At 40.9% G+C, this 22221-nt stretch overlaps 1 protein-coding gene across 3 annotated transcripts in view; it reads left to right on the top strand.

Annotated features, from left to right (window-relative positions):
- The window catches only part of Trps1 (transcriptional repressor GATA binding 1), a 243022-nt gene that overhangs the window by 75315 nt on the left and 145486 nt on the right, over positions 1 to 22221 (top strand). For all 3 annotated transcript variants that reach the window (XM_012517450.2, XM_023703780.1, XM_023703782.1), the window contains one exon: positions 84 to 687. In XM_012517450.2, the coding sequence (XP_012372904.1) occupies positions 84 to 687 (604 nt within the window). The remainder of the gene's footprint in view (positions 1 to 83; positions 688 to 22221) is intronic.

Below are 22221 nucleotides of genomic sequence, written 5' to 3'. Positions count from 1 at the left end.
CCCCCTTCCCCCCTCTCTCCATCCATCCCTCCTTTCCTGGCCTCCACATGCGTCGTCTCCACTCACTGTGTCTTCTCTTCCAGGAGAGCACACAGCTGCTACAAGTGCCGCCAGTGCAGCTTCACGGCCGGCGACACTCAGGCACTACTGGAGCACTTCAACACTGTCCACTGCCAGGAACAGGATGTCACTACAGCCAATGGCGAGGAAGACGGGCACGCCATCTCCGCCATCAAGGAGGAGCCCAAGATTGACCTCAAGGTCTACAGTCTGCTCAACCCAGACGCAAAAATGGGAGAGCCTGCGTGCGAGAGCGCGGTGAAGAGGGAGAAGCTGGAGGAGAAGGAGGGGCTCAAAGAGAAGGTCTGGACCGAGAGCTCCCCCGAAGAGCTGCGGGGCGTGGCCTGGCGGGGGGCCGACGTCCTGCGGGGGAGCCCGTCGTACACGCAGGCGGGCCTGGGCCTCCTGGCGCCTGTGTCCAGCACCCAGGAGCCGACGAAGACCCTGCGGGACAGCCCCAGCGTGGAAGCTGCCCACCTGGCGCGACCCATTTATGGCTTGGCCGTGGAGACCAAGGGGTTCCTGCAGGGGGTGCCAGCCGGCAGCGAGAAGGCGGGAACCCTGTCCCAGCAGTACCCTGCATCAGGAGAAAGCAAGGCCAAGGATGAATCGCAGTCCCTGTTACGGGTAGGAAGGTTTAATTTTTCAATAATTCCTATATTCTGAAAGGCAGGCAGGGGGATTGCACACACGCTGCACACGCAGTGTAGTTTCGTATGGGGAGACGTGAAAGAAGCCGTGTCAGGTGTATCGGTTTGCACACATGAGGGTGAAGGGGCGGCAAGTAGCTCGCGTGTGCAGGGGCGTAGGCACACAGCCGGGGTGCGCACAGGCCGGGGCTCGCTTGCAGCTGCTCTCACCTCAGGTCAAATGCTGGTTAATCGTTCCTGGGGATTACGCAGAACAGCAGAGCTGCCTTTGGCAAAAGGAGATTGGCAATCCCAAAGGGCCGCACATGCCTTACATTAAAACCAAAAGGACTCACATTTTAAGGTGGCGTGACACAGTATATGATTAATAAGGAGGTTTACAGAAATCTCTGAGAACGTAAGCCCCTGGGGAAGACGCAGAGGCTGTGGTCTTGTTAGGAAGTCCTTATTATAGATGCGCGCGAAGAGCAGCGCTTGCTGTTTATTTGCTGAGAAGAGTAAGAAAGACAAGAAAAGCACGAATACCGAGGGCACGAAGACTGTCCTCAGAAGAATAGTACGCGTTTGGTGCTATCAAGACCTCTTGGGGCAAAGGAAGTATCCCAGGTAGAAAAGTAGAACAAAGCCCCCTAGTAAAATAACATCCTGTATCTCTTTTCTCCGTGCTATGTAGCCACAACTCTGTCAGCAAATAATTTCAGTTTTGAAAATTCCCAACTTCTCAGTAAGTAGTACTTGGCTTTGTCTAAGGCACCCCAATTACAGCCTTTCATGTTCAGGCCAAGGACGTTTTCTGCTTGGTGAGGACTGGGAAGCTTTGTTCAGGCTTCCAGAGCAGGAGGGAATGGGCCGACCTGTACACGGCGTGCAGTTAGGAAGCAGAGTCAGGCAGCCCAGGGCCTTGGCCTGCGCTCGGCAGCCCCTGCTGTCAGGCTGCGCTCGGCTGCTTTCCCTCCTTCCTGGCAGGTTCTCCGAAGGCCACCCATGCTACTCAGGTGTCCCACGGTGGAGTAGAGGGGCACTGTAAGCGATAGAAGCTGTTTCTGCCTGAGGCCATACCCTAAAGCCAGGAGAAGGTTGGGGTGGCTCCTGTAAGGAAGGAGCAGAGAAGGAGCAAATTTATTACTAGTAACGGGAGAAATAGGAGAAATAGTTCTTGTGCCTTTTAAGAGGGGCTCCGGTGCAGTGAGCATAGCTTGCCTCTACCCTTTTGGTCTCAGGAGATCCTGGCTTGTCGTCGTGGTAAGGCCCAGATGAGACAGAGCTCTGTTAACTTCACTTCCGGCTGTAAGGAATACTGTCTCCCGTTGGTTCCCCCACTCTTTGTCTGGGGGGCATGGCCCCGACACCTTCCAGTGGCAGCCCTGAAGCATGCCTCCATTCACCTACTTAGATGGCCTCATCTGTGGTTTTGATGCCAGATTGCTTGACTGTTTCTCTTTTCGGCTTCCCTGTTTGTCTTTCACCTTTTGCATGCCTCAAGAACTTGAAATCCTACCACAAGACAGTGATGTGAAAACCTGCGAGATGTTGGGACCTTACCTGGGGAGGCTGACAGCGATGACACTTGTTCTTTTCGATTCTTCTACTTCTGCAGTTCCTGGTCTTGGAGCGTCTGTTGTACCATTTCAGCTGTCTGTTCGCTTCCTCCCTGGTAGCTGCTGAAGGAGGAAGTTTTCAGCATGAGTCTCCCTACCACACACCCTGGGACTTACAGTCTTGAAGGGCACTGTCTTCCACATTCAGAGTGAAATAGAAGTGTACGCCTTTTTATACACGCTCAGAATCAGTCTTACATGATTCTTGTAAACTTCCAGTCTTCAAAATTCATAATTTGTTTTTGTTCAGTACTTTTAAAAACTCACTGGTTTTATTGGCTATTAAGACTAGGAAGAATGGCCAACTTGGTTTATTGTGCAAAATTTAGTTTAATAACTAAATTATATTTTTTTAGTTTTGTGTTTCTTTTTTGATTCTAGGAATTGAACTTGGGGTCTCAGGCTTGCTAGGTAGATGCTGTACCACTGAACTATGTCTTCGGCCCTGGATTTAAAACTTTTGAGGTGTACACATCCTTCCTAAGGTGCTTCTTAACACATCTGAGAAAATTAAGAGGCATTCTGATTGTGAATTTGACACAAATTCTACTTTGGGGGTGGAAATTGTTATTTTTGAGTTATTGTAGCAAAGGCAGTCTTCTGAATCCTCACCTCCTTCTCCAGCAAAACCTAGGGAAGTATCACTGTGGTGTCTACTAATGGCAAAATATTGTAATTTAACTTTGTAGTTGTGAAAGACTAGTTTAGGGATAGTGTCCTGTAATAATTCATAAGTGCAAAATAGAATTATATACATATAGTTTATGTGTTTTAAATAATGTAGTGTGGTCTGTGTAAACAGAGTATTTCTGTTTGATTCAAATAGTAGAAGGGAATTTGAAATAACTCCTTTGCTGGTGGATATGTTTGTTTGGAGACATAGTAGTGAGAAATCTACGAAATGGAAAGTATCAGACCTAAGTAAATTTCATATTAATAAACAGTACATTCAGCCTAACATTAATAAAGTATATTAGTGTTAACTTTATACATAGAATTTCTAATACAAAAAGGAAAATCTTCTTTATCAGTCATTAGATACTGAAATCAAGAATTGTGCAAAAATGCCACTAGAACATGTTGATTTCAGTAGTATAATGCTATGCTCATAAGCAGTGGAGACATTCTTAATGAGTAGTCTGAATGCCATAGAACATAACTTACTATGTTGCATTCAAAATACCGATCTGTCTCCTCTCCCCTCCCCTGCCTTCCCCTCCCTTCCCCTGCCTTCCCCTCCCTTCCCCTCCCTTCCCCTGCCCTCCCCTCCCTTCCCCTCCCTTCCCCTGCCCTCCCCTCCCTTCCCCTGCCCTCCCCTCCCTTCTCTTCCCTTCTTACCTGTACTGAAGAGCGAACTCAGGACCCTTTCACTCTCCAAGCAGGTGCTTATGCCGCTGAGCTATTGTCCCCAGCCTAATACTAGTCTCTCTGATACATTTTTATCTCACTGGATTCATTAGTGACAGTTTGCTATACTTCTGCAAGTGAGGAAGGAAATACAAAAAAATCGTAGGAGCCGAAATTTCAGAATGTTTCCATAATTAGTGCTGCTTTCATTTTGCCTGCGTCAGTGTTCGCCCCTTGTTTTACGTCACACGTGAGCTCTTTCATGGGTGTTTTCATTTAGTGAACGTCTCTATATTTTTCCCTTGTGCTAGTATGAAAGTGATCTTGTTACAAAAAATGTGGAGTTGTGTTTGTCACCTCTGTTGACCACTGTGCTTCCAGTTGGACAAAGAACACAATTGAGAAAGGCTTTATATTTTATTAACCACATTATATAAATTAAGCTTTTCGCTGCATGCTAACTCAATATTTTTATAAAACCTTTACGTATTTTTGAACAAGAAGTAATATTAAAGCCCTTGCGATATTTGCTAGAAATAGTTCAGGCTCTTATGAAAACTTGGGTTTATGTCGTCTTAAAACTTCTCAAACCGAGGTTGTGTTACACATGACCAAAATTTAATACTTTACTTTTCTTTTTTCTTTTTGGTGGTACCAGAGATTGAACTCAGGACCTTGAGTTTGCCAGGCAAGCATTTATTCCACTGAGTTATCTCTCCGGTCCCAAAGTTAATATTAGCTGGATGCTACTAACATTCCAGTATTGACTTTTTTTTTTTTGGTACCACGGATCGAACTCAGGACCTTGTGCTTGCCAGTCAGGCACTTAGGCTACTGAGCTATCTCACTGGCCCCAATACTTTTAAAATGGAGTGTTTTTATTTGGATATGAAATAGGGCTCTATGAAGAAGTTAACATATTTAACTGGACCGAACTGCCTTCATCTTGAGCCCTTTTCTTATTAGTTTCTTCTATACTGTGTATTTATATAAAATATCAATTTTTAAGTAAACTCATACCCTGTGTAACTTTATTTTATTTTATTTTTGGCAGAACCGGGGATTGAACTCAGGCCCTTGCACTTGCCAGGCAAGCGTTTATTCTACTGAGCCATCTCCCCGGCCCCTACTGTTTTTATTATTACTGGATAATAAGTTTAGTAGATTTTATTCTTGTAGTGGAATTTTTCAGTTGGATTTTATAACAGAAAGTTGAGTTGTTCATCTAATTAAAAAGAAAACAAACATGAACAGAGACAAAATAATTGGTCATCAAATTTCACCCAAGTTTTGTAAGTATCCCATGAAATTTTCATCTGTTCATAAAATGTCTTCCAGTTTAGTTTAAGAGTAAATTGATAGGAGGAATTTATGGTCAGTCAGCATTCCAGTGAAGTGGCCTGCGCCACTTGTCCAAGCATTGTCCTCACTAGGCTCAGATTCTTCCTGAGGTGCCAACCCTTTGGTGAGTGGGCAGCTGTTTTCCTTGTACGTGGAGGAAAAATCAACCTTTTGAAATTGGTTGTGGTCTCTTGTATACATGTATCTATAGGACTTTGTCGGTTTTGACTGCTACGCTTTGCACTGCTTGGTTTGAGCCTCAGCCCTGTGGGAATTCTTTCTAAGAGTGGCCTGGGGCCCAGAGCTCACCCAGTGACTGTCCAAGAGAGGCTGCCCAGGCACTCTGTCCCTCTGTCTCCTACTGAGGATGCCACTGCAGCCATCAGAACGGAGCACACTGCAGCTCTGTTAATTAATGCTTATCGGGCACTGGAGATCCTCGATGCTCAGAGCTAGATAAGCCAAAGAAGCCAGGCTATCTGTTCATTTGGTAAGTGTGATACCCAGAGGGTACAATGCAGGTGTTATTTGCAGCTTTCTTTAGCAGGCGTTAAATTTATCGTTTAAAGATTGTTGATACTGGGCAGTGTATTGAGATGCAAAAATGTTCTTTGGGGCTAGTCCATTGGCAGCAAAACGACATTCAGACAACAAGAGCGTTGAAGCCTTTACAGCCGCAGAGGGCCACAGGAGCTTTGCAAGCTACAGATGATCTCAAGTGAAAAGTCGGCTTTATTGCCTTCCTTCATATGTAATGTAAATAAAAGCCAAATTAAGTCATGCTGCAGATAGCGCTGACTTAATGTCTGTGTAAATAACCATTTTTTTTTTTTCTGAACTTCTTTGGACTTTTTATATGTGCGTATACACACTAAGCACCGAAAGGGTCAGGCTGTATCCAGAAAATGCAGAAGTGTGTTTTTTTGTTTGTGTGTTTGTTTCGTTGTTTTTCTTTGTTTTGGGGACCAAACCCAGAGCCTTGACACTGAGCTTCACCCCTAGCACTCTTTTCCTTTCCGTTTCTTTTTTAAATTAAAAAAATTAAACAAATCTATCTATATCTGTCTATCTATCTATCATCTATCTATCTATCTATCTATCTATCTATCTATCTATCTATCTTTATGTTTTTCTTAAGACTTAGGTCTTGAAAAGTTTCTCTGCTTGCCTTTTTGATCCTTTTGCCGTCTCCTTCTGGAGGGGAAGCTTGCATGCACAGGTGCACCCGGCTGAAAAACTCCTAAGTTTCTACCCTTTTAATTATGGCTGTGAAATTAATTTAAACTCTGTTGAGAATGTTTTTCTTGCTTAGCATTGATTTTGCTTGGTTAACAGCACTTTGCTTGTAGCCTGTTTCTCCCCGCAGCGGCTCCGTTGGTCGGCCTGCGTTTCTCAGAGCACTCTTCCCCGGCTGTGTGGTAACCTAGACGTCTGTGAGGCCCTGGCATACTTCTGCTGGCGCGGGCTTGGGAGGCAGAGGAAGCAGATATATCTAGCGAACTGGGCTGTGCGTCTAGTCACTGTGAAACGGTACCCCTGAGCGCAGTGTCTGTTAATTATTTCCTGGAGACACATCTTTGTGTGGCTTCTTTATTTCATGGCCTGCCTGAGTCAAGAGATACCCGGGCCCCAAAGGAGCCCATTAATGAGCCTTACGTATTGGAAGGGAAGTGTGTTCAAAAGGTGGTCTGTGTTTCAATACACAGATGCGAACTGGCTCGGCACTCGGCAGGCCCGTCCTGAACACACAGTCCTCAGGCCAGTCTAACGTTTTCCTCCTAGAGAGCCATCTGATGCATTTCACGTGTTGAGTACCAAAAGTATTCATAAACGCTGTTTATCAGGGAATTTCTTGGTTTTCATAAGAAAAGTAAATCTCGTCTTTCTAGTCATATTCTTTTATTCTCCTTTCTTGGAGAATTGTTCAAAAACTTTCTAGGCCAGGATGCTGATTCCCAGAGTGGCCCGCAGGTTGACTTGAAGAAGCTTGAAGCTGGACTCGGCTGCATCTAGTTAGGTGATGGTGCAGGGTGCTGCAGATCATTTCAGTGGTGCCTGAACTTCTTTCCTTCATGCAGGAGAAGCTGTATCATCTGTAGATATTTGTAATCAACTTTGTTCTGTAAATAAAGTGGAGTCTGCAATAAAAATTTTATTTTGGAAAAAAATAGAGACAGTTTTATGACCTATTTGGTTTGATGATTGCTCTCTGTGCTTAGGAATGATGCAAAGCAGTCTCTAAGCACAGGACTCGGGATAAGTGGAGGGGCTGCCGTTTTTATTCAAGGTAGAAGGATCAGTGCCTCTGAAGTGTAATTTCCATGCCGTACCGCAACTTTAAAGAGGTGGTTTCTCAGTATTGATGATTTAATTTAACATTAGCCATGTTAATTAAGAGAGGGATAAATTCTTTCATGCTACGGATGTGTACGTCTATGGAACATTGTGGCTAGCCAGAAAGTGCTAAGCATAATTAAATATATTCTGAAACATTTAATTAATATAGATGACACTTTAAAGTAGAATAATAGTGATTACAAATAAAACTTTTATCAGATCATAGATACAGAGTAAAATTTGGGGTAAAATAAATGCTCCATGGCAAAGTGATTTATTCAGTTGTATTTGCCTGTATTTGAGTTAAAATTCTATATTCAAGACTCCTACTTGATCATGATATAAAAAAAGCCTTTCTATATTGAGGGCTTATCAGAGTATCTGTTCTCAGAAAATTTACCAAGTTTAGCTAGTAATATATTGGGCAGTGTAAGATTGCTTTTGTAGCAACCTACAAAATTAGAATTTTCAGAGAAGATAAACCTGGAGACAATACTTTTGAAATTGTGTGAAGAGGCACTCACACATAAGCGGGTGGTATAAATGGCTAGATCTTCAGAACTGATTATATGTCGCTTAGCATTTCAATTTCTGGGATTAAAAGTTCACTGCCTTCCATTAAGTTATTACTGGATTAACCCATCTCACCCTCATTAAAATCATTTGAGGTTGAAACTGTTATTATCCCCTTTATTTAAGTGAGGAAACTGAGGCACAGAGGTTGAATTGGCCTGAGGTCATCGTCTATAAAGAGTGTGAGATGAAATTCTAACCGTGGCCAGCTGGTTGCGCAGAACCTCCTTATACAAGTTGCTGTGTAGCCTTCAACTCACTGTGATTTGCTAATAAGTGCTTGGATGGCTTCCTGCGATTTCAGAGTTAATTTGTTTGATCTAAATATATGTGTTTTGATGTGTGTAGGTACAAAACAGAAAAGTAGCACTTGGGAATTCTGCGAATGATGCACGCCCGTTGTGAAAGACAGAGCTATTGCAGTATGCTTAAGAAAATGAAAACCACTAATAAATTTCAGCCCACAAGTATTTCTGTTCTTATATTTTGACATCTATTTTATCTTTTATATGCATATATATATGTATATGTACAATTATGTGCCTGACTTTATAATTTTCTTTTTGAACTTCACAATATATAGTGGACATGTTTCCCTATCCAAAGATGATCCACGATACTTATTTCAGCCATGTGGTCCAGTGTGGCTACGTCATCGTTTGTTGAGCATCCCCTATTGATGCGCATTTGGGCTACTTCCAGTCAGTAGTGGTCAGGAGCACTGACAAGCTTCCTCATACATTTTATTCTTTGGCTTTGCCATTTCTTTGGAATAATCTCTTGTAGTACAATTACAGTCATTTGTAAGAGACAATACATGACTGTAATCCAGAGGTAATGCCCAAGTCACTGTCCTCCAAAGGGTAATTTTTGAGATGTGAAACATAGCAGTACATAAAAAATACACGGGACTAGGACCCGAGATTATGTAAGGATTAACTATTAAATTGTAATTAACTTACTTGATGGTATTGTGGAGGGCTCAGGAACACAAGCGCTGATCGTTGAGAGCTGTTTCTTGTCATGCATACTCGCTCCAAAGCACGAGGGCTGGGTGTATTGTTTAATATTCTTACTTTATGTTGCATTTGCTACATTCTTAGATAATTTTATTTTCAAGCAGCACTCAATTTCTGGAGAAGGCTTGATTTAAATGTTTTTAATTGAAAGCAGAGAGACACAGTTACCTTTTTTTAAGAGAAATTTCTCTCGTTTTCATTTTGTCTTTGTGGGTAACATTCTTGGTGCTCTGAATTTCTTAATGTAATTGTAAAGTTTTTTACCCTTTTAAGATATGTGCTGGGGAAGTCAGTATTGTTGGCTTTGAGGGAAAGAGAGAAGAAAAGTTTTGCATATTTTTCTTTAATAATTTTTATTTTCCTTTAATCTTTATTTCATATGCTGCACATATATATCTTTTATTAGAAAATACTCTTTCATAATATTTCATAATTTCAAATAGAATGTTGTTTGCTCTCTTATTATTATTATTATTATTATTATTATTAGGTTTTTTTTGGTGGGCTCTGCCCACCCTGAGGGTGGGGCCAGCATAGCATGTGGGGCCGGGGATTGAACCACAATCCCCTGAGCCTGCCTAAGTTTACCTAAGCAGGGGCTTTGAACCACTGAGCTATCTGGCTGGCCCCTGTTTACTGTTTTTTAATGAAGCGTTGAAAGTGTACAACTGAGAATATCTTCTTAAATAATATTATATTGGGCTTACTGCATGCTGAAAGTATTGAAGCTTGTGCCATTCTTAACCTTACATTTATGAAATTATTTGTGGTTATATATATATATATATATATATATATATATATTGGATTAGGTATCTAATTCAAAGATAGTTTAAGTAATTTCAAATGTGAACTCTTTTTAATGTATTTGATACAGGGTTTCACTACACATCTTGGACTCATAGTTATCCTCCTGTCTCAATCTCCCCAGCACTGGGATTACAGGCATGTGCCACTGTGCCTGGTCTCAGTGGTTGGTTCAGCATGCCCCAGGGGCAGGGTCGGTGTGACATGTGGTGCCAGGGATTGAGCCCTAGTCCCTGCACTTGCCTAGGCAGGCGCTTGGTCTGAAGAGCTATCTCAGAGGCCTGAAATGTGGACTTTTTTGCATGCACTATCTATAGTCCACTTAGTACCTCTAATAACATTTATGCCATGGGAATATAGGATTCCTTCTGCCTTCCTTCCTTCCTTCCTTCCTTCCTTCCTTCCTTCCTTCCTTCCTTCCTTTCTCCTTGTCTGTCTGTCTGTCTGTCTGTCTGTCTGTCTGTCTGTCTGTCAGTTTATTTGAGAACTTGTCCCAAATTCCAATGGGATTTGAATATTTAGTCGAGTTCATTTTTGGTGCAGTGCTGGTGCTTTGAGGTTGCAGTTGGGTTTGGGAAAGGGTGTGCCCTGCCTTAATTAGCTGGCTGTGGTTCAGACATGACTGGATTTTATTTTCTGGGTAAAGTTAGGTTTTATGTTTTCTTGTGACTCTTCCCTGTGACACAGTGGAAAGTGCACTGGATTAGAGGAAAGGAGGTTCGTGTTCTGGGTTCTCTTTGTGACTAAGTCACTGTGTGACCCTGGGTGAGTCACTCAATCCTTACATACTGTTTCCTACGTTGGAAAATCATAGGCAGAGTATGCCTTTGCTCAGAGCTCTTTAACGTTGCAAATCCTGGAGCCAAATAAATTCCAAAATGGCCAAAAACCTATAAATTATGAATAACTATCAAGCAGACAGTCTGAAATCTTTAAAAAAATTATTACCTTCTTTGGGTCAAAGCTTATTCTTTGGAAATGACCTATGCAAGGCATTGTGTTATTAGGGAGCTGCTAGTGAATGAAGATAAAGGGAGGTATGCACAAAGAGAAATAAAATAATTCCGGTGAGAACATGACAGGCCTGAAGTATGTATCCTCAGTTTCTTGGCTTTGAGTGACGATGCCTGCTGTGTTAACATTCAGATGTTCAAATCAGAATTTTGGATACAGAGACTAATTTTAGTAGGTGCGGTGCAAATTTCTTATGAGTCCATGAATAGATTCTAATCCCAGCTGTTTCATTACAATTATAAAAATAAAATTGGCTGTGAATCATTCAAACTCTGTGTAATGGAAGTGAATAATTCAGTTTCATCTCAGAAATCTGAAAACTATAAACCTATCTTCGTTCTTTATGTTCCTTCAGAGTTCATGTCTCATTATTCATGGATGAGTTTTTTGAAGTATGGGTGGTCGTGATGAAAGTGACTGTATTTTTCCTTAGATCTTGTGGTTTTTCAGGAGAGGGGTGGCCTCTGGGAGGGGGCCAGCGATGGAGCAGAGGGAACAATATTGGAAAGAGGCTAGGAAAAGAGAAAAAAACTTCTTAAATTAATATTTCTTGGTATTTTCTTTCCCATGAAAAGTATATGTTCCCTTTAGATTATAGATTTAGAATATATACACAAAAGAGGAATATGTATAATAAAAACTCATATCCTTTGGTGGTAATAAGCATACATGTGCAGTGTCACACATGCACACACATAGAAACATGCAAACTACAACATGGATTTGTATGTGTATTATTAAATAACTTTCGGTTGAACTTTTAGAATAACTATACATATTTGTCCACAGCAGTGTGTACTGTGCATTGCCACTCTGATTGGCTTCCTCACATTTTGTTGTATGTCGTGTTAATTGTCCTAGAAAAGTGTTGACAGATTCCTTCTTGTTGGACATACAGTTCCAGTTTGTGCTATTACACATAGTACAGCGTTGAGTAGATTTGTAGTTAAATAATTGCATCTTGCTTGCCATTTTAAATGGTGAGAATTAGTGTCCATGTCATTAGGCTCCTCCGTGGGATGACACAGTGACACAGAAGGGTGTTGATTAGCAAGCGCAGGACCCTTTACCCGGCTTTCCTGGGAAACAGGAAAACTGTATCATTTCGTGACATTCATTAGTTAGAACTGCCTCACGGTGGTAGTTATGAGGTAGAAACCCTAACATTTTCTTTAAACATTATTATAGGGGAAAACGTTAATAACTAGGATGGTTTGAAGAAATGCATTTCTGAAGCTGAAACAGGGAGCCTGAGAGGTGTATATTTCACTTTTTATAGTTGAAAGGTGCATTCTTTAGTCACCTGGATGCTTAGTGCGGCTTGCGGTAGTGCGATGCCCTGAAATGAGCCTTACAAGGTTGTGGATGTCCAGGGATCCAGCTGTTTCCAAGATGTGCTTTACGGAAGTACGTTGTAGTCATCACATGAGGTTGTGGTCAGCAGGTACTCAGTGAAATGTTTGGTACTCAAACTCCTTTTTGATACTTGTATTTATTTTAATTTGTTCAGGGCATTTTACAACGTTTATTGTAAGAATGAAAATCAGATTTTAAAAAAGAAGGAAACTGTTCAGTATATACCGTGTTTGCTTTCCTTGTTTTTCCAAGAATCATATTGCTATATAAAAAGTTCTTTGACAAGACTAGAGATTAACTGTCACTCATTGTTGATGAATTTTCAACTAAATATCCTCCTCTTTATAGTATTTGAATGTGCCCTGTAGGTGTCCAGACTGAAACACAATCGTGCTCACCTAGCTGAGGGTTTATTTTCCCTCACCAAAGAACCACCATAGCATAGAAAAAACTAATCTAGGCTTGAAGTAAATAGAAATTTTAAAAGATAAGGGTAGCTTTGTAGAACCGATTCCTGAAGCATTAGTTTCTGACTTTCTTGTTATCCTGTAAGTGCTAATTTAGTGTCTGCTAGACTTCAAAAATGTGATACCATGTTAAAAAATATGGAGAGTAGTAAATTAGACTTCTTCCCTCCAGTTACCGTATAGCCCATTACAGGGGACAAGATAAGCAGCTGTGGTAGGAATGAGGAGGGTGAGAGGACAGAATGGCAACTTTGTGTGTTTAAGGGGGAACAGATCACATTCAATTGAGAAAATAAAGTTAGTTGTTATGAAATATTTGTCCGAGCTTGTTTGGAAAAATATGAAGCTTGTAGCAGGAAATCATGTGTAGTATAGCTTGGGTAGGTAGTGAAGACCTGACATTCGGGTTAAGAGAATTTCTTTAAAGGTTTATATTTGACAATTTTTATTTTAGAGAGAAATAGGGAACTACCATAGATTTGGGGCCAGCCATAACTTGATGAAACTTTTAATAAATTTAATGTAGCATTTTACATAGGATGGCTTAGATGAGCCAAGGATGAGTGCATCCCTTAGATGAGGGACAGTGTAGTAGAACTGGGATGAGGAAGAGCCAGGTTTTTGAATCCCTTGTTCTGTCAGTGATAATGAGGATACCAAAGCAGGATGCAGTAAGCAAAGGAAGTAATTGCTGCAGCTGTGCCAAATGTAGAACATTTCTGTAGTTTCTAAAGGTTTTATAGGCAGGTGACAGTGTTTTTAGGTAACTGGAAGAGGAGATGAATGACAGCTATCATTTGAGAAACACTATTGGCCAATCTCCTCTTTATTTATAGTGATTTGTTTAATACAATAACGCCTCGGTATAATTGCTGTCTTCAGCTCCACTCTACAGAGAGCAAGGGTGTGTCAGACATGTTTGGTCATTTTTCCAAAGTGACCCATCTAGTCAATGATTGAATCAAACTGGATTACGACTACAGTGTAGTTGCAAAAATCTGTGGTCTTAATTTCCTTTCAAAAATGGCAGCAGCATTAGCAGATCTTCAGAGTCAACTGTTTCACAAGAGTGAAATTGTGAAGCTGGTGTGTACCTACAAATTTGAAGAGCACTCAGATTAAAATATCGAATAGCAGCCTAGGGAGTTAGCTCGGCAGTCTAAGTACCTGCCTGGTAAGTACAAGGACCCAAGTTTGATCCTCTGTACAACATGTCATGCCATCCCCGGGATTGCTGTGCGGGACCCGAAACTAAGCATGGTGGCGCATGCCAATGATCCCTGCACTGGGGAGGCTGCGACAGGAGGATCACTATGAGTCTGAACTACATCGTGAGACCTTGTGTGAAATAAAAAAAAAAATTTAAAATATGGAATGGCTAGTTGGAAAAGGCAGCTCTTACAGGAGGTTGTGGGAGATGGAATGACTTCTAAATACATTGACAATATTTAATATCAAATACATATTGACAACATAGTTCTTACAAAATATTTTTGGAACAATTTCAACAGTGATAAGCTACAAGTACCAATTCAGAGTCTTGCAAATGTTAATGGAGATAATATGCGGTGAATTGATCAGAACAGAGGAAAAGGAATGCCAGAGGGGGACACAGAATGTTAGCTTCTTGTAGAGGAGGGAATAACTGGTTTTTTAGTTCTACCATCAAAGGAGATTTTTCTGGAACTGGTTGTTGTTTATCTTTTGGTTCTTGAAAAGTGGCATTTGGGAAAGCCAAGCAGCAGTCAAATTGCAGAAAGCTGCAGAGTCCAAATAGAAAGCAAGCTTGGTTACTACAGTTCAGAAACAAAAATAAGACAGTGTGAGCCCTGGCCTTGTAGGGCACTGTTTTCACATTTGTGAGATCAAATTGGGAGCTTCTCTGCACATGCCTGAATTTTGCTGTAGTTGAGAGTTCAGAAACAACTCAGGCATGCGGGCTTGCAGGTATCCTGGCAGTACAGCCCTGGGAGAAGCAGCGAAGAAGCGCCTTCAGAGGGGAACCTGGGTGTTGCTACCATCAGTGTGAATGGAAAATGTAATAATGCAATCAGTGTAAAGATGTTTCAGGCCTCTGGTTTCCTTTTAACCTACTTACAAATTTGTAGCTTATATATATAAATAGCTCTTATTCAAATATAAATTAAATGTAATTCTTCAGTTTAGGGTTATCATGTATTTATGATCAAATGAAATTAAACCTGGATGATTCTTGAGTGGTCATTTCAAAGTGTATATTGTGTGTCCTGTGCTTGTTGTGCTGCTTCATTATCCATAAGAACTATTACGTTTTAGTTTTCTGTATTAGTGTTCTTATTTATTTCAGGATTATTGCTCTTAGATGTAATCCAGTGCCTTGTTTCCATGTCTAATTTTATCATTGAGAAGAAAGAGAAATGCTTGCTTGTGATATGTCACCTGTTGGGTACTCACTAAAACTTACATAGCTTAATACTGTATTACATTAAGTCATTTTAAAAGCATTCTACTTTCCCTTTTGTTTAAAACTCTTACAATCCCTGGGATATTGGTAGGGGGTTAATGGAAGTCTTGATTAAAATCTTCCAAGCTTTAAGGCTTTCAGTTCTTATAAACAATTTGGATCTGAGAACTAGGCCTTCATTATTGCTTTTTACTAGTCTATATGCCCGTGTAATGTTAATAAGAAAAATCGGAGTGTTTTTTTTTTTCTTTAGCTGTGTTGTAATAACTACAAATTAAAATGCCTTTTAGAAAAATCGCCTGTCTTTCTTGATCTACCAGTTTATGGTAGTCCTTTTAAAAAAATGGTCTGAAGACATACTGAAATCGTTTTAAAAGTCAAGACATTGCCCTGAATGTACCAATTTTCCATAACCACCCTGGGTATACTGATTTTCCAGTATTTAAAATAAGCCTTTTAAGTTTTATATCTTACCCTGCTTTTAAAGTGGTTCTTTCAAAAGTTGCAGAACTGTGACCCCTAATCATGTGCATAATCAATTTATACTTGCTTCTAACAGCTGACCACGTGTGGGCAGGTAAGAGCCCCTGAGGTAGGGAATGGCTGTAACACTGGTGGGTTCCCCTCGCTCTGAACATGAGTACCCCACACTGCCTGAGCTTCCTGGGCTGGACGCTTGGACTCACTGTATTCATGTGCAGTCACAGACTCAGTTGTTTTATTTTTAATGAACACGGTGATTTGGGTTAAGAGGAAACTCAATTGGCACTCTGTCCTGAGCAGTATTTAAGATTTGTTTTTCTTCTGTGATGCTGGAGATGAAGCCTAACACCGAGCTATATCACCAGACTCTTTTCATTTATTTTATTTTGATTCAGGGTCTTGATAAGTTGCCCAGCTGGGCCTGACCTTGTGATCTTCCTGACTCAGCCTTCCAAAATGCTTGTTACTACTTGTTTCTTGTTGGCTCAGCCACTCAGTTCCTCCTTTATTGAACAAAATTATATGAGAGCATATGCATTTTAAAAAGTTTAGAAGACTGCTTTTTAATCTCTGTGAGACTGCCATCTTGGCTGTATATTTTTTGTACTGTTAAGTTTATACTTAACAAACTGAGAATATTTTGAATTTTTGGGACCTAAAAATAAGCAAATTGTAACTTATGTGCACTTTCAAAAATAACTGTTGGCATGTAATGTTATTTAGTGAGTTGTTTACTCTGGAAAAAGTGATTATAGTAATTTGGGTTCACATAGGAATAAAAATTTGACTTTACTGTAACATTTTTATTTTTTATTTTTATTTTTTTTCTATATGTAGGACAGGGTCTATAGGGTCTGCAGGGTCTTACTACGTAGATTGGATTTGTAGTGATCCTCCTCTTCTCAGCCTCCAAGTGATGGGATTACAGGCATGCGCCACCATGCCCCTCTCAAGCGCCATCTCAGCGCGCCCCGGGGTGAGACCAGCATGGCGTGCTGGTGATCACCCGTTTGCCATTGCACTCTGCCTGAGCAGGCTTTAGTCCTCTGAGCTATCAGGCGAGCCCCTACAGTAACATTTCTAAATTTGAAATTTCTTTCTAAGTTATCTGTAAAGCAGATTTCTCGGAGTTCACAAAATTTTTTGCATAGAGAAACTTAGAGACCCAATCTGCCTATGTATTTCTAGGCTTAAAGAACATTCCAGTAAAACCTGCAAGATTTGGGGCTGGGGAGATTGCTCAGTAGAATAACCGCTTGCCTGGCAAGTTCAAGGACCTGAGTTCAATCCCCGGTTCTGGGGAAAAAAAACAAAAAACAAACTTACAAGATTTATTTTTTTTAAAAATTATGAATCTCAACTTTATTTTTTTCATAGCATACTTTTTTAAAAAAATAATTAATTACAGACTTTTTTGTTTCAATTGATCAGTCTGATACTAGTTTATGGATTTTAGTTTTAGTTGTTGAACTCAAAGTATGAAGAAAGGCTCAGCACCCATCCTCCCATCCTCCTGAGCTGCCTGCTTCTCCGGCAGGGGAACATTTTAGGATGCTAGCTGCAGGCCTCAAGATGATGGGTAGTGTGCAGTGAGCTCTCTCTCTTGATGACTTTGCAGCCCATATTACTGTGTAGATACTGGTAAATACCGTTCCTCGAGTCTGCGGTGTCTGACGTGCTAGGGACCGACTTGGAAAGAAGAGTTTGAAAGCTTTGTGAGCTCACGGTGCATCTTAACATTTTCTTGACAAACCCAACTCGATCATCTTAGTCTCCTTGCCTAGAAGTGGTGAATACCAGTACGGCTTGTGTCTTGAACTTGAGGTGCGTAGAGACAGGTGACTGTCCTCTTCCAGTGGCTTTCTTGTTTGTTTCTGTCACCCTTTGGGAAAATAGTTGAGGGAAAGGGGAAGGGATGGACCAGTTGTGTGGGAATAGGACTGGTGGATTTCTCAGACCTTGACCCTCATAGTGCGTGACAGTCACCCTAGAGTATCTCTCTGGTACCGGATCCATTGCCTGCCGAGGGTAGGATCCATGGGTAGAGAAGAGATTCACAGAGAAGTAGCTAAAGACAGCAATTTGTCTTACACAGTTAAGCTATTTTTGTTTTCGTGGCTTACAGGGATAGAACTCCTTCAGTCATTTAAAATGTGATATGGTAAAAGTCATTTGCAGGAAATGAAATTTCACTTTGTTACTTTTTTTTCACTTAAAGGCTAATCTGATTAGCTTGAAGCATTTGTTCATCTTTTTATTCAGTATCTGAACTATGCCTATGGAAGACATATGGGTTTAAATAGTACTTGGCTTGCCATCTGCCGAGGAGGGAAGGCGAGACGCTAGATCAGAGGCGCAGGAAAGCGTGTTTCAGTAGAAGCTATTTCCATCCAGAGTGCCGTCGGCAGCCTCACAGAGAATTTTAACTGGGATTATATTGATACGTGTTAGTAAAAGAGCATATTTTCAAATGTGATTGAAATGATAGAATCAGTACATTTTCCTGTCTGCTGTCTGTTTAGAGACTTGGGACTATGTGAAATTTTGATCCTGTGACAGTGGTTTTGCTTAAAGTAGTTATTTGTGCCAAACACCTTTCTGATACTTTTTAAAAAAGCAGTGGTGCCATTTGTATCTTATGGTGGAAATTAGAACATGAAAGATCATTTTTTAGATGAATTTCCAAAATAAAGGGTCATTATTATTTTAAAATGTGCTTATGGTAAACTGTATTTTGACAATCTATGTTAACCTTGTGGAGTTTAGAAAGGAAAAAAGGATTGCCCAGTGCAACCTTGGTAAATCCTACCGTGATGTCAGGCTTCGTCACAGGCATCCTCTGCTAATCCTCAGCTCAGCACTGTGGGGTGGGGCAGCCGCAGTTTTCATGCAGACATTAAGGTGTGGAGAAGTTAACTTCTCTGAACATAGCACAGCCAGTTTAACATTCTATCCCAGGATAGGAATTTGACCGTCACTGCTTTGACCGAAAAGGTCACTGTGTCTTGTCCTCTGATCCTTTCTACGTTGTGGATGCTGAGAAAAGTTTCGCTTCTACTCCATGGCCTTCCCGAAGGAGCGGCAGGGATTCACGTGTTTCTCTTGGACTAAGGAGGACACGCAGAAATGGCCTGGGGCACAGGAGAAGCCCCCGTTAGTAGAAAGTGGAGGTTGGTAGGCATCGGTTTCCATCCTCTACCCAGTTTAGGTCAGTGTGACTTAGTTAGTGGGTGACTCTTTTCTTGACAACACTGCTTGCTTTGGATTTTGAAGAATTTTGTGTTACCAAGCCATTCAGAACTTTGAAGTCACTCTACCCACGTTCGTTCCAAATTCTGTGTCTTGTAGTTGCTTGAGTATGTTTTTGAATTTCTGAAGACTTCGTGTAGAACTGTAGTTTTTAAAAAATATATCATAACTGAGCAACTGGAACATTCTGTTATTCTTATGTATGCTGCCAAAGGTCACTAGATCTTTCTGGGTCACATTCCTCGAATTTCTCTGTCAAAGGGTGTGTGTGTGTACAACTGTGCATAGGCAGGGCCAAGCTGCCTGTCATTTCTCGTATAAGCAGATGATTCCAGAGGTACTGCGTCCACTCAGGACTTGGTTAGGTAAGATGAGGAGAATGGTAGGAATGAAGGGTCCACAGGTACGAAGCTATGTCTGCACCTAGAAATGGATACATGGAGCTTTTCTATTTGTATGTATGGCATTTATCAGACACCTTTCTTTGCAGCACATTGTAAATCTTTTAATTCGTCTTTGTTTATTTTATTTGGAAGTATATCTTACCTATAACTGCTGCATAAAACTTGGTAATGTTAAGTAGCCTTTTTTAATGGAAAAAAACTACTGTAATCATTGAGACACACTCAGATAATAATGTAAATTTTCTCAGGTAAGTAAAATATGTAAGGAAGATATGGTTTATGATAAAAACCAGTTATGAATGTTGCATGAATGACATACAGTGATTACTGCATTTATCTCATCACTTAGGTGGGTTTTTTTTTTTTTTTTTTTGGTGAAACTGGGGATTGAACTCAGGTCCTTGCGCTTGCCAGGCAAGCGCATATTCTACTAAGCTTTCTCTTCAGCCCCTCATCACTTAGATGTTGAAGTGATCAAATTGTATTTTTATTGATGATAGCTTTTTCTGTCCGTTTCCCGCTGTGTTTCCCATCACAGAATTTCATGAAATTATATGTGTTAATCCATTTTTAATAACTTCCCTGTTGGACAAAATGTATTTCTCACTAAACTTCTGAGTAAACTAAAGCAGTGTAGCATTCTCTGGTTTCTTGTAACGCTATAGCTGTCTTTAATTTTTATACATAATCTGAGTTGCTTTTGCTCAGTGAAGAACATTGTCAAATGAGTAGCAAAAGTGATGGCATTTGTTGTTGTTGTTGTTGTTTTTTCTCACTCTTTTATGGTTTCTGGGACAACGCCATTCTCCACATGTCTTCTCGTCCTAAGAGTGCCAGCTGGCTATTAGAAATAAAAAAAAAAAAAAAAAGAAAAAAAAAAAAAAAGAAATCAAAAGCAACAGTAAAACCAGAAATTGCAGCCCAGGGCCTCTCTTCATGTCCCTCTGCTGGGGTGCTGTGGGCCTGGTCTCTTTCTGGTCTTTCTGTTTTGGAGACCTGGATTCTGTCCATTTTCTGTGCTGTCAACTTGTCAGGCTTGGAGGCGCTGTGACATTACTTGGTTCCACAATTCTGATCTCCATGACTTTAGATGATCTGCTTGGTGACTTTATGTTGTTCTGACCAGTCCAACCTGTCTGCCGATGGATGGATTCCTGCAGATTTTTTTTTTTTTTAACCAGGGATTGAACTCAGGACTTTGAATTTGGCAGGCAGACGCTTATGTCTCTGAGCTATCTGCCCGGCCCTTCCTGCAGATTTTTTGGGTGATATGTGGAGAGATTCTCATGCACCCTCACCTCTCATCATGTACACATATATCAGTAGTAACAAGTAAACAGTTTATTTTAAAACAGCATTTGGATGTGCAGCTACTAAGCTTTATTTATAAAGTAAGTATAAAAGAAAAGAGCAGTATGAGATTGGGTAGATAGTCACGTGCATGTGAGAGTGTAGACACTCCTCCCCCTTAAGCTTCAGGTAAGTGGTTTTGGGTTCTTATAATTTACTGTGATAAGAAATATTGTGCCTTAGTGAAACCTGCTTTAGGAAGCCTAATGTTTCTTGTTTCTTGGTCTTTTACTTTTGTTACACTAAATATGTATTTTACCTAGCCCTGCTGAATCATTTCAGCTGTCCATGCAGAGAGTGCAGCTATTGTGTTTATTCATAAGATCCCTTTCTCAGTGAGTGCATCTTGGAACGGTGGCTTCCCCATTTTCCACCAAATCACAGATGCTGAGATGATTCTGTACAGTTGCTTTCTTGTCTGTTTTATTTAAAATGGTGTTCTGTGTAGAACTTCAGGGAGCTTGAAAACCTAGACCCATTTAATGGAAAAATAAGAGTCAAAACAGGAAAGAAACTTCAGTATGTTTCATTATGAAGAAGTCAAATGAAGGGGGGAAAGAAAAAAGCACAGTCATTTTTCCAGTGCAGTTAAATAAGCAGAGCTCACTGAAATGATACTCAGTCTAAGTGGTGCTCCTGCAGATGAACCGGCTTTGATTTCACCTACTTCTTGAGAGATGTCATATAGACTGTCAGACTTTACCCACAGAATACATAGTTCCGATTTCGGAAGTGAGTGTGATCCTTCCTGCTGGCCCGCCTGCTGAAAGCTGGTGAGGGGGAGCCCCTTGTGAGAGGCTCTGAGCTCAAAGAAGAAAAACACCTGTGGCTGTCAGCACCCCTTCCAGCAAACAGTTCGCATTGTTATGCATCATTTAACTACTTTCCCTTTGTCAGCAGGAGTTTTTGTTTCACACCTGAGGGCTGTGTGTCAGAAGTCAACAGAAGGCTCAAATCTTGAACTTAAAGTTCAACAGTAAATGAACTGGAGACTTTAAGAAACACACACACACACACACACACACACACACACACACACACAACTAGGGCAGTGGAGGATTTCTAGTGCGCCTGGTGCCCCAGCTTGCTAAACATTAGTTTCCTCTACATAGTCACCATTAGTCTACCTTTGCTTAGAGATCTGCATGTTGATTAGAAATTTTTATTTCTGTGACATAAAGTAGTGAGAGATATTTGATTGACTGTTCATGGCCTCCTTTTCAACATTTCTGAGTATGGGGCACTTTATTTATTTATTTATTTTTTTTGCGGAATTGGGGATTGAACTCAGGCCCTTGAGTTTGCCACGCAAGTGTTTATTCTACTAAGCTCTCTCTCCGACCTCTGGGCCAGTATTTTAAACCCCCCAAAAGTAACATCCAGTAGGGTGAACTTTCAGAGGCACACTAAAGAGGCCACAATGAGCAGAGCAGAGAATTACCCATCCTCAAAAGAAGAACAGTATCAGGCAACTCCTGGTTTGACCTCTTGTGTGTGGGGACATTCTCATCCATGTGTGCTTCTGGTTGGATGGCAGTCTTGGGGTACAGCAGGGAGGGGGTTGGTAGCACTTAGCATTGGCGTGGAAACTTGGAAGGATCTAATTGGTGCCCCATACGGTATGTGTAATGGGCACTCTCAGCTGTTTAAACACACACCAATTATTTTTAAGTTTTCCAGACCCATCTGTCACCATATTGTCCACTCCTTTGAAAAGAAATTG

Source organism: Octodon degus, unplaced genomic scaffold (assembly GCF_000260255.1).
Source record: "Octodon degus isolate 3935 unplaced genomic scaffold, OctDeg1.0 scaffold00179, whole genome shotgun sequence".
Classification (NCBI taxonomy): domain Eukaryota; kingdom Metazoa; phylum Chordata; class Mammalia; order Rodentia; family Octodontidae; genus Octodon; species Octodon degus.
The sequence above is the reverse complement of the archived record's forward strand: the minus strand, read 5'-3'. Positions and strand labels throughout refer to the sequence as shown.